At 43.5% G+C, this 16,633-nt stretch overlaps 2 protein-coding genes and 1 pseudogene across 6 annotated transcripts in view; 2 read left to right on the top strand and 1 right to left on the bottom strand.

Annotated features, from left to right (window-relative positions):
* Positions 1-16,633, bottom strand: part of MDM4 (MDM4 regulator of p53) — a 39,467-nt gene that overhangs the window by 10,885 nt on the left and 11,949 nt on the right. For 2 of the 4 annotated variants that reach the window (XM_033199446.1, XM_033199447.1), the window contains exons 3-7: positions 15,971-16,045; positions 10,961-11,094; positions 9,514-9,569; positions 2,574-2,641; positions 1,761-1,860 (exon numbers count right to left, since the gene is read on the bottom strand). In XM_033199446.1, the coding sequence (XP_033055337.1) occupies positions 1,761-1,860; positions 2,574-2,641; positions 9,514-9,569; positions 10,961-11,094; positions 15,971-16,045 (433 nt within the window). The remainder of the gene's footprint in view (positions 1-1,760; positions 1,861-2,573; positions 2,642-9,513; positions 9,570-10,960; positions 11,095-15,970; positions 16,046-16,633) is intronic. The other 2 variants (XR_004434273.1, XR_004434274.1) reach the window with 2 other exon arrangements.
* LOC117076210 (glycine cleavage system H protein, mitochondrial-like) lies at positions 7,881-8,942 on the top strand. Its single transcript, XM_033199448.1, has one exon. The coding sequence runs from the start codon at positions 7,918-7,920 to the stop codon at positions 8,437-8,439; it is 522 nt and encodes a 173-aa protein (XP_033055339.1). The 5' UTR covers positions 7,881-7,917; the 3' UTR covers positions 8,440-8,942.
* Positions 12,405-13,954, top strand: LOC117076209 (annotated as a pseudogene). The gene has a single exon (XR_004434275.1). The product of XR_004434275.1 is annotated as a peflin-like (transcript).

The raw sequence follows: 16,633 nt of genomic DNA, 5'->3' as shown, positions 1-16,633 counted from the left end.
CAGGATGGTCTCGATCTCCTGACCTCATGATCCGCCCGCCTCGGCCTCCCAAAGTGCTGGGATTACAGGCGTGAGCCACTGCGCCCGGCCAATGGGACCCAAGTTTTCATGCACACCTTGTACACATAGCCTGAAGGTAGTTTTATATAATATTTTAAATAATTCTGTGCATGAAACAAAGTTTTCACTGCAACCTGTCACATGAGGTCAGGTGTTAAATTTTCTACTTGTGGTGTCATGTGAAAAAGTTTTCAGAGGCTGGGTGTGGTGGCTCATGCCTGTAATCCCAGCACTTTGGGAGGCCAAGGCAGGTGGATCACGAGGTCATGAGATCAACCCACCCTGGCCAACATGGTAAAACCCCGTCTCAACTAAGAACACAAAAATTAGCTGGGCATAGTGGTGCACGCATGTAATCCCAGCTACTTAGGAGGCTGAGGCAGGAGAATCACTTGAACATGGGAGGTGGAGGCTGCAGTGAACTGAGATTGCGCCATTGCACTCCAGCCTGGTGACAAGAGCAAGACTCTGTCTCAAAAAAAAAAAAAAAAGCTTTCAGATTTTGGATGCTCAACTTATTCTAAGATCTTTTGAAAGGGTCTTGCACCATCCTAGTACTCATGGGTTGCTAAAAGAGCATTACCATCTTTCAAACGGAGAATGCTCAACATTTCAAATTTAGAATGCTCAACTTATACCAGGCTTCCTGTATCTTATTCTTGGCTTTGTGATTAAGTATATTTATAATGTCATCTTTGCAAACTTCAAAATGTGTGAAAATTGGGTCAGGTGCAGTGGCTCGCGCCTTTAATCCCAGCACTTTAGGAGGCTGAGGCAGGCAGATTATTTGAGGCCAGGAGTTTGAGACCAGCTTGGCCAACATCACAAAACCCCAAAATTAGCCAGGCATGGTGGTGTGCGCCTGTAATCCCAGCACTTTGGGAGGCCGAGGCGGGCAGATCACCTGAGGTTGGGAGTTAGAGACCAGCCTGACCAACATGGCGAAACCCCACCTCTACTAAAAGTACAAAATTAGTCAGGTGTGGTGGCACACGCCTGTAATCCCAGCTACTCCAGAGGCTAAGGCAGGAGAATTCACTTGAACCTGGGGGGCGGAGGCTGCGGTGAGCTGAAATCACGCCATTGCACTCAGCCTGTGCAACAAGAGCGAGACTCCGTCTCAAAATAAATAAATAAATAAAGAGCCAGGAGTGGTGGCACACACCCGTAATCTCAGCTACTCAGGACGCTGAGGCACAAGAATCACTTGAACCAGGGAGGTGGAGGTTGTAGTGAGCTGAGATGGCACTGCTGCACTCCAACCTGCGCGATCCAGCGAGACTCTGACTCAAAAAAAAGTATGAAAATGAGCCTTTGCTTCAAGTAGACAAATCAAAATAAAAATTCTAACCAAATCATATACATACAAGAATACTAAGATTGAAAAGTCTAAGGCAGCTGAATTCATGTATATAGAAAACTCACCTGGTGGCAAATCAATAAATGTATAGCTATTTTCTAGTAACACGCTAGCTCATGGAAGGGTCTCGCACCATCCTAGTACTCATGGGTTGCTAAAAGAGCACTACCATCTTCAAAGCTAACAACGGTAGTAACTAGGCTGATAAAAAGGTTTTCAGTAAAGGATGAGAAATGACGACATATGCCTCTCCTACTTCACATATGGAAAGATTTAAAAAAAAAAGGTTGGGTGAAGAGGAAGAGAACAAAAGTCCATATGGCCTTAATCCAAAACATACCTTCTCTAGAATTTCTGCATTTATGCTCTGAGGTAGGCAGTGTGGGGATATCATCTTCTGTCATTCTTTTTCTGGAAGTGGAACTTTCCTCTGCACTTTGCTGAAAGAAGGGAAAAGTGTCCATCAGTGCAGTAGAAATAACTGAGACCAGGGGATGTAGCAGTTCCATTCTGGCTCACCAGTTAGTGTGCAACACAATGGGTTACACACAAGAAAGAGAACTCAAGTTCACAACAGTCATCATATAAAGGCAACACCTCTCCTCAACCCACTGTGAGCAAAGCTAGAAGAATCCCAAACCTGGGGCGATAAAAAAACCTCTACACAAAGGCCAAAATCTACTGTTAAAAACAGGCTATCTGTATAAAGCCTCAAGTCTACTACAAAATTAGGCATAATTCAGAAAACATATGAAACTCTCACATGTACCAAGATGACTATAAAGTTTCCCCAGGTTTGGGGAAGCTTTAGGAAATGGCCTGACATGAACTTAACTGCAACAAGCCTATTAAAATCTAATAAAGCAAATTCCTCAAACACACACACACACAGGTACACACAAACCCAAAGAAAAATGCAACTGGAAGAACTGAAGATCAGAAGTGCTACATCCCAAAGAAAGGTTCAGAGACTGGAACTCTGTTATGGGCAGAACAGAGAAGGTTCACTCTGTCCCTGGTCTGTGAACTCCCAAGAACCTTTCTTATTAAATTCTTACCACATTCAGGGAAAGGTCTTGGGAGTCCAAGATCCATAGGTACAGAGAAGGGGCCACTCTGTACAACAAAAGAAGTCACCGTGTGGTGATTTTACCTTCAGTTGGTCTTGACTTGGAATATCCATACTGTGATCCTGTGCGAGAGCGAGAGTCTGAGCAGCATCTGGATAGCAAGTAAAACAAAAGGAAAACCTTCCCTGGTAATAACCATTCTTTCCACACAAAAAGGACCTCAGCAAACAACCCGGGAGCCAGGTTTAGTCCCTAGAAATGTACTTCTCCATGTTGGCTGGACAAAGCTCTCATTTGCAAGGGAAAAATCAAAATTGATAAAAATGACAAAGACCAAGACAGGCCATATCCAAAATATATTACCAAAATATAATTGGGAAAAAAAAAAGTGAAAAATAGGTAAAAATGTTCTTCCATATCAAGCTTTTAAATTTTTATATGAAAATTGGCTCCAAGCAGGACACAATGGAGACTATTTTTGTCATCTCTTCCTATATTACCAAATTCGCCTAACTCACAAACAACAGCAAAAAAGTGTGTGGCTATTTAAATTTAATTTTGATTTTCAAGTGTTAAGTCATACAGGGTTATGAGATCTTAAAATCTGGATTTTTCCCCATTTGCTTCATAAAACAATAGCATTTTCATCTAAAGCGACATTCTAAGTGTCAAGGATAATTTTATGGTTGAAATTCCCATCACCATCACGTGTATATAAATTAATTTTTTTCATCATCTTATTTTTCCCAGTTACTATAAACATTTCCTAAGCAGCAGCAACAAATAAAGTTTTTCTCAAGGCCAATAAAAAGAAGCAAGGAAAACAACCCAGTAGAGAGAAATTCTTAGATATTACATTAATCTAAAAGAGATGTATTCCAAGGACTTACGAAGAAATTTTTCAAGTAGAACAAAAGACAAAAACTTGGCTACAGGAAAAGATCAAGCTGCAAACAACTTAATAATCTGGACTATTCATTATTTGAGGCTATGTAAATGAGATACACCCAAAATAAGTCTACTGTGGGTCAGGTTCACCAACCACTACCAGATTCAGAGATAAAATATGGAAAATATCATCACCATCCTAGAGGAAGGATACAGATCCTACAACTTATCTGTCAATGCAGTTCTACTGAAAAAGCATTTTCAAAATTCTAATTATAAAAAACATTATTTCCAGAAACATTTTTGTAGACAAATGGAGACAATGAAAAGTTTGAGAGATGGCATTTTCTGACCACAGTGATCTTCAAAGCAAAGTTCAATTAACATATAATGCAGATGCAGCAATTTTTTTGTTTGTTTGAGACAGAGTCTTGCTCTGGCTGAAGAGCAGTGGCACAATCTCAGCTTACTACAACCTCCACCTCCCTGGTTCAAGCGATTCTCCTGCCTGTGCCTCCCAAGTAGCTACGATTATAGGTGCTAATTTTTATATTTTTAGTAGAGACACGGTTTCACCATCTTGGCCAGGCTGGTCTCAAACTCCTGACTTTGTGATCCACCCACCTCAGCCTCCCAAAGTGCTGGGATTACAGGCGTGAGCCACCGCATGCGGCCAGGAGCAATTATTTAATAAAGCAATCCTATTACTGTCATTTATATTTATAAAGCCTTACTACCTTACTTAGGTTAAAACAGTTATAAGCAAAAATAAATTATCTGGGGAAACCACAATATAAAAAAGAAGTTTTAAAACCAGCCAGGTGTGGTGGCTCACACCTGTAATCCCAGAACTTTGGGAGGTCGAGGTGTGTGGATCGTTTGAGCGCAGGAGTTTGAGACCACTCTGGGTAACCCACCAGTCTGGTGAAACCTCATCTCTACTAAAATCACAAAAATTAGCAGGGCGTGGTTGTGTGCACCTGTAATCCCAGCTACTCAGGAGGCTGAGGCAGGAGAATCACTTGAACCCAGGAAGCAGAGGTTGCAGTGAGCTGAGATCACACCACTGCACTCCAGCCTGGTCCACAAAGCAAGACTCAGTCTCAAAAATTAATAAACACACACAAAATTCATCATATTTATTTCATTTGTATACATGGGAAAATTTGGAGAAATGATTTAGAAAGAACTACCATTTCAGGCTAGGTGCAGTGGTTCATGCCTGTAATTCCAGTACTTTGGGAGGCTGAGGCCGGCAGATCACGAGGTCCAAGGTCAGGAGATTGAGACCATCCTGGCTAACACAGTGAAACCCAGTCTCTACTAAAAATATAAAAAATTAGCCAGGCCTGGTAGCAGACGCCTGTAGTGCCAGCTACTCAGGAGGCTGAGGCAGGTGAACGGCGTGAACCTGGGAGGCAGAGGCTGCAGTGAGCCGAGATCATGCCACTGCACTCCAGCCTGGGTGACAGAGCAAGACTCCATCTCAAAAAAAAAAAAAAAAAAAAGGACTACCATTTTAAACAATGTCATCTTCTTGATCAAAATGAAAAGCCTAGGCGGGGTGCGGTGGCTCAAGCCTGTAGTCCCAGCACTTTGGGAGGCCGAGATGGGCGGATCACGAGGTCAGGAGATCGAGACCATCCTGGCTAACATGGTGAAACCCCGTCTCTACTAAAAAAAATACAAAAAACTAGCAGGGCGAGGTGGTGGGCGCCTGTAGTCCCAGCTACTCGGGAGGCTGAGGCAGGAGAATGGCGTAAACCCAGGAGGCGGAGCTTGCAGTGAGCTGAGATCCGGCCACTGCACTCCAGCCTGGGCGACCAAGCGAGACTCCGTCTCAAAAAAAAAAAAAAAGAAAAGTCTACCCCCTCTGCAAAGGTATAAAATAGATTACATGAAAAGCATTTCTCTCATTTGTCCTTTCAAATAAAACACAAGCAACCAAAATCATAAAAATCAACAGAGATGGCCATCCACAAGCACCATAGCAATTGCAAGTCAGAACAGATAACCAATCAGAATTACTTAGGGCAATTTTCTGGTTTTGATCATCATACTATTATCATGTAAGATGTTACCATTTGGGGACTCTGGATAAAGGGTATAGGGAAACTCTATGCAATACTTTTGCAACTTCATTAAGTCTGAAATATTTTCAAAACGACAAGTTAAAGAATAAAAACGGGCCAGACATGATGGCTCACGCCTATCATCCCAACACTTTGGGAGGCCGAAGAAGGGGGATCGCTTGAGTCCTGGAGCTCAAGACCAGCCTAGGCAACAAGGGGAAAACCTGTACCTACAAAAAAATATACAAAAAACTAGCCATGTGTGGTGGCATACTCCTGTAGTCCCAGCTACTGGGGAGGCTGAGGTGGGAGGATTGCTTGCGCCACAGAGGCAGAGGTTGCAGTGAGCCGAGATCTTGCCACTGCACTCTAGCCTGAGCAACAGAGAGATCCTGTCTCAAACAAAACAAAACCAACAGCAAAATATTCTTTATATGGCATGTTAAACTCTACAGAGAAAGTACAAGAAAGAAAATGAGAGGAAAAAAGGGAGAATTATATTCAGAGAACAGATGAACCCAAAAACAAATTTTACTGAAAAAGTAGATCAGCAATTATAAAATCCTCCATGTATCTCAAACCTTTAGTGACTATCCCAGGAAAGTCATGCTATTTCACAAGTGACTGAATTTCAATAAAGCTGCCATATCATTTGCAGGATCTTCACTCTCAAATTTACAGCTATATGAAGTGGACAAATGACTCAATGAGACTAACAGGCTTCAAAATTCAGTAACTTCAAAATCATGTTTCAGTATGACAGCAACGTCTCTTTCTCTGCCTTTAAAGAATAAATCTTTATTAGGAATTGATTTAGGTCTGGGCGTGGTGGCTCATGCCTGTAATCCCAACACCTTGGGAGGCTGAAGTGGAAGAATCACTTGAGGCCAGGAGTTCAAGACCAGTCTGGGCAACATAGCAAGACCCCATTTCTACAAAAAAAAAAATTAGCCAGGTGCAGTGCAGTGCCATGCACCTATAGTCCCAGCTATTTGGGAGGCTGAGACAGGAAGATGACTTAAGCCCAGGAGGTAGAGGCTGCAGTGAACTATGATTGCACCACTGCATTCCAGCCTGAGTGACACAGCAAGTCTCTCTACATTTAAAAAAAAAAAAAAAGAAGAAAGAAAAGAAAGAAAGAAAAAGATAAAAAGGCATGGATTCTTCTCAACCTACTTATTTCAGTAAACTATCAAAAGACAGTCAATCTTGGACAAGTGCAGTGGTTCACACCTATAATCCCAGGATTCTGGGAGGCCAAAGTGGGTGGATTGCTTGAGTCCAGGAGCTCGAGATCAGCCTGAGCAACACAGCAAAACCCTGTCTCTACTAAAACTACAAAAAATTAGCCAGGCGTGGTGGCACATGCCTATAATCCCAGCTACTTGGGAGGCTGAGGTGGGAGAACCACGTGAGCCCGAGGTCCAGGCTGTAGTGAGCTGAGATAGTGCCACTGCACTCCAGCCTGGGCAACCAGAGACCAGTTTCAGAAGAAAAAAAGATGGTCAATCTAAAAAGATTACTAACTTGGGCTTTCTTCAAAGGACAATGTTACCTAAAATCTAATATGAAGCTCACAAAAGGGCTTTATGTAGTAGCGGAAAGGAAAAAAGTTTCATTATTTGGAAATGGCTACAGTCTGTCCAGTTTATTTACCTATCTCTTACAGACCACCATTTTGGAGACTCCAGACTCCAGTACAGCCAGTTTCCTATACATACCTAATAGATTAAACTCAAAGAGCAGTATTTAGAAGGTCTAGAATCAAGCAAAGGGTTAGACAAATTGGCATTCAGATAAGAGATGGCTAAAGTCATTAGGTGAAAGGTTCTTGAGTGACCTGTATAACAGATGGATCAGACTGATTAACACCTGAGCCCACAGATTGTTAACATGACTGACTAAAAGAGAGACAGGCAGACCTTACATAACTCCGATGTGATTAAACAGAAGTAGAAAGCACCACCTATAAAGCTTTCTTGGCAAAAAATTTAAACTTGAATTTATTCAAGCATTACCAGTTTACCAAAAATAGACGGGGGTAAAGAAACACATTAAACAAAATCACAAGGATACAATCTGCCAACTCTAGAACGTGGGAAATTCTACAGAACAAATGACCCATTTCTTCAACAAGTAAATGACATGAAAACAAAAGGAAAGTTAAGTTTTGTAGATTAAAGACACTTATGAGACATATTAACTAAAGGCAATGTGTGGACTTTGGATCTTAATTCAAGTAAGACAAAAATACAAGGTATTTTTGAGATAACTGGGGGAAATGATACATAAACTAGCTACGAAATAGGATTATAGAATTATATGTTAAATGTGTTTTGTGTAATAATGATATTCAATGTTTGAAAAAAAAAGTCCTTATCTGCTAGAGATTTTTAAAAATGTGTCTAACCCCGCCTCCCGGCGCGGGTGGCTGAGGCGTAGCGCTGCGACCCCCGTCCCTGCGAACATGGTGCTGCGAGTGGTGCGGAGCGTGCGGGACCTGCTCTGCACCCTGCGCGCGGTCCCGTTCCCCGCCGTGCCCTGCCCGCTGAGGTCCTGGCAGTTGGGGGCGGGCGCCGTCCGGACACTGCGCACGCGACCCGCTCTGCTTTCGGTGCGTAAATTCACAGAGAAACATGAATGGATAACAACAGAAAATGGTATTGGAACAGTGGGAATCAGCAATTTTGCACAGGAAGCATTGGGAGATGTTGTTTACTGTAGTCTACCTGAAGTTGGGACAAAATTGAACAAACAAGATGAGTTTGGTGCTTTGGAAAGTGTGAAAGCTGCTAGTGAACTCTATTCTCCTTTATCAGGAAAAGTAACTGAAATTAATGAAGCTCTTGCAGAAAATCCAGGACTTATAAACAAATCTTGTTATGAAGATGGTTGGCTGATCAAGATGACACTGAGTAACCCTTCAGAGATAGATGAACTTATGAGTGAAGAAGCATATGAGAAATACATCAAATCTATTGAGGAGTGAAAATGGAACCCCTAAATAAACTAGTATGAAATACCGCAACCCAGCAGATTGTCTTAAATTAGTGGTGGATAGAAGACTTAGAATAGCAACTTTTAGCATTACCGATGGAGAAGAAAAAAACTACTGTTAACGCTGCTAATGAAGGAAAATGCCCTTTAACTTTCTAATGATTATAGATTTTAGACTGGGCTCTAGTGTTCAGAATTCATTAAATTATCCATGGTAAAAACTAGTTTTAAAAATTACATAATTCAAAGATAACGTTGTTATTCTTAAGCCTTATATAATATTGTAACTTGCATATATCCATACCTGGATTTGGGATGAAATACTTAATGATCTTTCCATTGGAAATAACTGGGAGTGAAGGGGTTTTTGTTGCTTGTACAGTGTCAGATGACACACCACTATCTTGATTTTGCAATACACTGCATTTGCTGGTGCTATTTTTATATGGTGAAGCAACAGCTTTGCAGCAAAATAATAAAATACTTCTTCGTTAAAAAAAAAAAAAAGTGGCCGGGCACGGTGGCTCAAGCCTGTAATCCCAGCACTTTGGGAGGCCGAGACGGGCGGATCACAAGGTCAGGAGATCGAGACCATCCTGGCTAATACGGTGAAACCCCGTCTCTACTAAAGAATACAAAAAACTAGCCGGGCGACGAGGCGGGCGCCTGTAGTCCCAGCTACTTGGGAGGCGGAGGCAGGAGAATGGCGTGAACCTGGGAGGCGCAGTTTGCAGTGAGCTGAGATCCGGCCACTGCACTCCAGCCTGGGCGACAGAGCCAGACTCCGTCTCAAAAAAAAAAAAAAAAAAAAAAAAAAGTGTCTAGATGAAGCAATATGACAAAATAAAATGTTAACAGTACGTCTAGAAAGTGGGAATCCTTCTACTCTGTTTGATTTTTCAATGAAAAGTTAATAACATAACATTCTGTGTGACAGGTAGTATGTATTTCTCCCAGTCATGCCAAAGATAGCATTCTATTTCCACCTTCATCTTCTTTGCTTTCCCATCATTTGCCCCCTGTATCAAAGCTGTGATACAGACTGAAGAAATATGATGTGACATACCTGTAGTAGCAGTGGCTAAAGTGACAAGATTCTTTCTTAGCATATCATAGAGAGGGCTGTTAAAGAGAGAAGATAAAAAATTAACAACCCCAAATGTCACTATGAAGATATCAGTGGTTTGCTGTTAAATATTAAACGTATTTCTGATGTTATCTCTCAACTCACTCTGTAAGGCATAGAGGCAGAATCTTTTTCCCAGAACAGTTTTTAATTACTTAAATATTAAGATGTTAATGCCCAGGCCTCCGAGTTACTCTGCCCCCATTAAAAAACTGATTAATTTACATTTTATTTCATTAGCTAACAGTAATCCAAGTGGGGAAATCTCTTTTGGAAACTATTCCTTCCTTCCAGGAATTAAGTTTCACATTTTAATTGCAGAGTGGGGGTGGAGGGGAGTTTTGTTTGTTTGTTTGTTTTGGAGATGGAGTTTTGCTCCTATTGCCCAGGCTGGAGTGCAATGGCACGATCTCAGCTCACTGCAATCTCTGCCTCCCAGATTCAAGTGATTCTCCTGCTTCAGCCTCCCTACTAGCTAGGATTACAGGAGCCCACCACCAAGCCCAGCTAATTTTTTGTATTTTTAGTAAGAGACGGGGTTTCACTATGTTGGCCAGGCTGGTCTCAAACTCCTGACCTCAGGCGATCCACCCACCTTGGCCTCCCAAAGTGCTGGAATTACAGGTGTGAGCCACCGCATCCAGCTAAGGGAAGTCTTAGTGTAAGACAGAATGAGCTCAGAAGCAGCAGTCATCAAAAATACAGAGAAAGAGAGCTTCTAAATTACTAATTAGCTTTTGACTGTATAAGCTAATAACTTACACCCCATGCAGCTGGAGAAAAGTTACAGGTCAGGTTAGCCCTATTGTGATTCTGACTAGGCTCATCATCAACCCCTAACTGCCCAGCAATTCTACATCTCTCTCATCTGCTCACTCCTCCTCTCTCTCCAACAATTACTTCACAAAATTCTAACCTAGTAACATCAAGCTTCCTCCTACCCAGGCCTTTACACATGGTGTTCAATCAACCTCAAACTCTCTTTCAACTAACCCCCTCTGATCAACTTCCTAATTATCGTTCAGCTTTTGGCTCAAATTTCACTTGTTCAAAAGAACATTTTCTTGACCTCTAACACTCTAAATCCCACCCACTCCCTGCTTCATGTATCTCTTTTCTGTAGCACTTACCATAGTGTAGGTTTACTATGAATTAGTGTGATTATTTGACTAAGATGGGCAAGAGCATCTACTGACTCACTACTCTATACTCCAAGAAATCAGACTGTGTGTTGCTCATTACCGTATTCTCAGTGCCTCATAGGCTACCTAACATATGTAGGCCCTTACATATTTGTTGAATAAAGCAATAAATATTAGTAACCCATAGAAATTAAGTGGCTAGGTAAAAGCACCCAAAAAGATACGCAAACCCTCACTCTGTTTACCTTGGGTCTTTCACAGAGAAGCTCTGACGTCCCAGAAGTTCTCCCAAAAGATCTCCACCACAATATACCATATGCTGCTCCTGCTGATCATAAAGCTGCTTCACCATTATGTACTGACCTAAATAGTGCATGACCTGCGCGGAATAAAATATCATGTTGTGATCTGTCCAGCTGCTGCCAAAAACACAAATTCATTAGAGGAGGTAAGGTAAGTTAGTTTGCTAGAGAAAGAAAGAACATATTTACAAGACTGTCAATGTTTGTGTAAGGGGTCCTACAACAGGAAAGCCACTCCCAACTACTAGCTCCACCTACTCACTGTCTTTCTGACAATTAACAGACCAAGACTTTTAAGCACAGAAATGAACTGATCTGACAATGAGAAAAAGCAGTGAATTTACCTAGTATCCTCTTAAAAATTTTCTCAGACGTCCAAATAAAGAAGTCTATTACTAGAAGTAATTTGCCTGGATTATAAAAATATTTTCCCAGTCCAGGGTACATAAATAACGACTTTAGGCTTTTGATGTGTGTTCACGTAATAGTTTTTTTGGCAAATGAAGTACAATGTTTAATAAGAGTCATCAGCACTGTAAGTGAACAAAACATAAAATCCAAGTGTTTATCAAATAAAAATTTAGTTGGCTGGATGAAATGGTTCACACCTGTAATCCCAGCACTTTGGGAGGCCAAGGCGGGCAAATTGCTTGAACCCAGCAGTTTGATACCAGCCTGGGCAACATGGCAAAACCCTGTCTCTACAAAAAATACAAAACTTAGCCAGGTGTAGTGAGGCATGCCTGTAGTCCCAGCTACTAGGAAGGCTGAGGCGGTAGGATCACTTGAACCTGGGAAGCGGAGGTTGCAGTGAGCTGAGATACCACCACTGCACTCCAGCCTGGGTGATACAGTAAGACCCTGGCTCAAAAAAAATAAATAATAAAAATCAGGAAATTCCCTTTATGAAATAGAGTCAAGGTTCATAACACAAAGCTCATTGTGTAAACTCAGGCAAACTCTGTCATGCTAAATGAAGGAGATGGCATAATTCATCATAACCACTATAATGATATAAAAATCCAGGGCCGGGCGCGGTGGCTCAAGCCTGTAATCCCAGCACTTTGGGAGGCCGAGACGGGCGGATCACGAGGTCAGGAGATCGAGACCATCCTGGCTAACACGGTGAAACCCCGTCTCTACTAAAAATACAAAAACTAGCCGGGCGAGGTGGCGGGCGCCTGTAGTCCCAGCTACTCAGGAGGCTGAGGCAGGAGAATGGCATAAACCTGGGAGACGGAGCTTGCAGTGAGCTGAGATCCGGCCACTGCACTCCAGTCCGGGCGACAGAGCGAGACTCCGCCTCAAAAAAAAAAAAAAAAAAAAAAAAAAAAAAAAAAAAAATCCAGACTTTACCCCTTGCCTGCGTGTGAATGTTAGAATCACCATGGCCAGCTATCTGTATGGGCAGGGCTGCCCTGGAGATGCAGGACAAGTGCCAGGAACCCCTCCGGGTAGCTACTACCCTGAACCCCTCAATAGTGGACAGCAGTATGGCAGCGCGCTACCCCCTGGTGGTGGTTATGGGGGTCCTGCCCCTGGAGGGCCTTAAGGACTACCAGCTGGTAGAGGGCCCTATGGACACTTCAATCTTGGGATGTTCCCCTCTGGAACTCCAGGAGGACCATATGACGGTGCAGCTCCAGGGGCCCCTATGGTCAGCCACCTCCAAATTCCTACAGTGCCCAGCAGCCCAGGCCTTATGGACAGGGTGGCTCCCTTCCCAATATGGATGAGGCCTACTCCTGGTTCCAGTTGGTGGACTCTGATCACAGTGGCTTTATCTCCATGAAGGAGGTGAAGCAGGCTGTGGTCAACCGCAACTGATCCTTGTTCAATGATGAGACCTGCCTCATGATGATAAACATGCTTGACAAGGCCTAATCAGGTCACATCAATGTCTACGGCTTCTCAGCCCCATGGAAATTCATCCAGCAGTGGAAGCAACTCTTCCAGTAGTTATGACAGGGACCACTCAGGCTCCATTAGCTACACAGAGCTGCAGCAAGCTGTCTCCCAAATGTGCTACAACCTGAGCCCACAGTTTACCCAGCTACTGGTCTCTGGCTACTGCCCACGCTCTGCCAATCCTGTCAGGCAGCTTTATCGCTTCATCCAGGTGTGCACCCAGCTGCAGGTGCTGACAGAGGCCTTCCGGGAGAAGGACACAGCTGTACAAGGCAACATTTGGCTCAGCTTCAAGGACATCGTCACCATGACAGCTTCTCGGACGCTATGACTCAACCCATCTGTGGAGAATGGAGTACACCAGGGACCTTTCCTGGCTTCCTAGAGTGAGAGAAGTACATGGACCTCTCTCTCTTCTTTCCCTGTCCCTCTTAGAAGAACATCTCCCTTGCTCGATGCAACACTGTACCAAAAGAGGATTGAGAGTCCTTTATCATAGCCACCAAAGAGTGAGAACCAGGACTGAGGCCACACAGGTAGGGGCCTGATGGAGGACAGGATGAAAGCTGAATGTCCTGATGGCCATGAGCAGTTGAGAGGCACAGCCTGGCACTAGGAGCAGGAGATTCTGGTCCTTGTAATGGAGTTAGTGTCCAGTCAGCTGAGCTCCACCCTGATGCCAGTGGTGAGTGTTCATCGGCCTGTTACCATTAGCACCTGTGTTCCCTCACCAGGCCATCCTGTCACATGAACCCATTTTCTCCAAAGTGGAATCTGACCAAGCATGAGAGAGATCTGCCCATGGGACCAGTGGCTTGGATTCCACCACACCCATAAATCCTTGGGTGTTAACTTCTAGCTGCCTGGGGCTGGCCCTGCTCAGACAAATCTGCTCCCTAGGCCTCTCTGGCCAGGCAGCTGCCTCCACAGCTGGGACCCCTCACTTGCCTGCCATGCTCTGCTTGGCTTCGATCTCCAGGGGACAGTGGTCACCTCTCCCTGCCAAAACTTTTTTAAATTTGCATTTTTTTCTTTTTTTTTTTGAGACAGAGTCTCGCTCTGCCCCCAGGCTGGAGTGCAGTGGCCGGATCTCAGCTCACTGCAAGCTCCGCCTCCCGGGTTCACGCCATTCTCCTGCCTCAGCCTCCCGAGTAGCTGGGACTACAGGCGCCCGCCACCTCGCCCGGCGAGTTTTTTGTATTTTTAGTAGAGACGGGGTTTCACCGTGTTAGCCAGGATGGTTTCGATCTCGTGACCTCGTGATCCGCCCATCTCGGCCTCCCAAAGTGCTGGGATTACAGGCTTGAGCCACCGCGCCCGGCCAAATTTGCATTTTTTTCATTTCGGGCAAAAAGTTCAGTGAAATTGTAAGCTTCAATAAAAGCATAAAACTAAAAAAAAAAAATCCAGACTTTAATAAGTTTGGGGGAAAAAAAGGTTTTATGTGTCAAAATTTTCAGAGATATACTCCAAAACGATAAGCTTAATTTAAAATCATAAAAGTAATATAGGTATTCTAAAAAATCAGATATGCCACCAGATTTGTCGCCTTAAGAGGTGTAATGGTTCTGGAGTCTGGCAGTGTTGATAGGTGTGAAGGTTTTAAGGTTAAAAAAAAAAAAAAGCTTGATAATTTTGTTTCTTCTCTTTAGGAAGGGTTAGATATCTACCCCACCAAATGAAAGCAGTTCCAATAGACTAACATCTTAATACTGAGTCTTTTCCACTTGAAGAATACAATTTGTTTTTTAAAAAACTTCAGAAGCTAAATAAGTTACCTAAATGCATAAGTGTTTAAAATAACTCACAGTGCTCAGAAGAGTGTCTGACACTTTTTTTTTTTTTTGAGACAGCGTTTCGCTCCTGTTGCCCAGGATGGAATTCAATGGCGCCATCTCGGCACACCACAACCTCCGCCTCCCAGGTTCAAGCAATTCTCCTGCTTCAGCCTCCCGAGTAGCTGGGATTACAACCATGCCCGGCTAGTTTTATATTTTTAGTAGAGACGGGGTTTCTCCATGTTGGTCAGCTGGTCTCGAACTCCTGACCTCAGGTGATCCGCCCACCTCGGCCTTGCAAAGTGCTGGGATTACAGGCATGAGCCACCATATCTGATACATTTATAATGAAAACTACTTCATTTAATTCCCGCCTCGAAATATAGCCTGTAAATCAGACAGTGTCTTTTTTTTTTTTTGAGACAGGGTCTCTCATTCTATCAACCAAGCTGGAACCTCACTGCAACCTTTACCTTCCGGGTTCAAGCGATCCTCCCACCTCAGTCTCCCAAGTAGCTGCTGGGACTAAACAAGCAGACCACCACGCCCGCCCAATTTTTGTATTTTCTTTTTTTTGAGACGGGGTTTCATCATGTTGCCCAGGCTGGTCTCAAAATCCTGGGTTCATGCAATCCATCCACCTCAGCCTCCCAAAATACTGGGATTACAGGCATAAGGCATGGTGCCAGGCCCAGTGTCTTTTTAATCTTTACTTGCTCTACATTTTAATTCTACGATCAATGAATTCACGGTTCATCTTATGTTTATCTTATAACACACTTCAAAAGAAAGGAAATATGATGTTCAACTTAACAGTCTTTAAAACAGAGTAAAAGTTGCCCCTCTGATACCTCAGGAGAAGAACTTCTTTTCTTAGGCCTGATTTAAAAACTACATATTCACCGGCTTCTATTTCTCAAATGTTCTTAAAATGGAGAATCTGGCTGGGCGAGGTGGCTCATGCTTGTAATCCCAGCACTTTGGGAGGCCGAGGCGGGTAGATCACGAGGTCAGGAGATCAAGACTATCCTGGCTAACATGGTGAAACCCAGTCTCGACTAAAAATACAAAAAATTAGCCGGGCGTGGTGGCAGGTGCCTGTAATCCCAGTACTCAGGAGGCTGAGGAAGGAGAACGGCGTGAACCCTGGAGGCGGAGCTTGCAGTGAGCCGAGATTGCACCACTGAACTCCAGCCTGGGCAACAGAGCGAGACTCCATCTCAAAAAAAAAAAAAAAAAAAAATGATAATTTTATTTGATGGCTTACCTCTTTAACAGTGAACATTTCACCTTGCGCACCTGCTGCATGCAAAATCTTCAAAAGTGGCAGTTTTGGTCGTACCTGATGTAAACACAAAATAAATGTGCTATTTACATTTCAAGTAGGTTTCTGAAACTATGGAACAAGAGAACCTCTTTAAACAGCTCCCCCCGCTTTTGTTTTTTGAGGCAAGGTCTTGCTCTGTTGCCTTGGCTGGAGTACAGTGGTATGATCACAGGTCACTGCAGCCTCAACCTCCCAGACTCAACTGATCCTCCCACTTCAGCCTCCAGAGTAGCTGGGACTACAGGTGCACGCCATACCTGGGTAATTTTTGTTTTTTTTTTGTAGAGAGGTGGTTTCACCATGTTTCCCTGGCTGGTCTCAAACCCCTGGGCTCAAGAGACCTGCCTACCTCCGCCTCCCAAAGTGCTGGGATTATAGGCATGAGCCACCTCACCCAGCACAACCCCCACCTCCCCTACTTTTTTAAAAAAAGAGACAAGGTCTCACTCTCTTGCCCAGCCTGGGTGCAGTGGTTGTGATCATAATTCACTGCAGCTTCAAACTCCTGGGCTCAAGTGATCATCCCGCCTCAGCCTCCCAAGCAGCTAGAACTAAAGGCCTCAGCCTCCCAAGTAGCTAGAACCCACTGTACCTAGCTAATTT

The sequence above is a fragment of the Trachypithecus francoisi genome, unplaced genomic scaffold (assembly GCF_009764315.1).
Source record: "Trachypithecus francoisi isolate TF-2019V2 unplaced genomic scaffold, Tfra_2.0 Lachesis_group5, whole genome shotgun sequence".
Taxonomy (NCBI): domain Eukaryota; kingdom Metazoa; phylum Chordata; class Mammalia; order Primates; family Cercopithecidae; genus Trachypithecus; species Trachypithecus francoisi.
The sequence above is the reverse complement of the archived record's forward strand: the minus strand, read 5'-3'. Positions and strand labels throughout refer to the sequence as shown.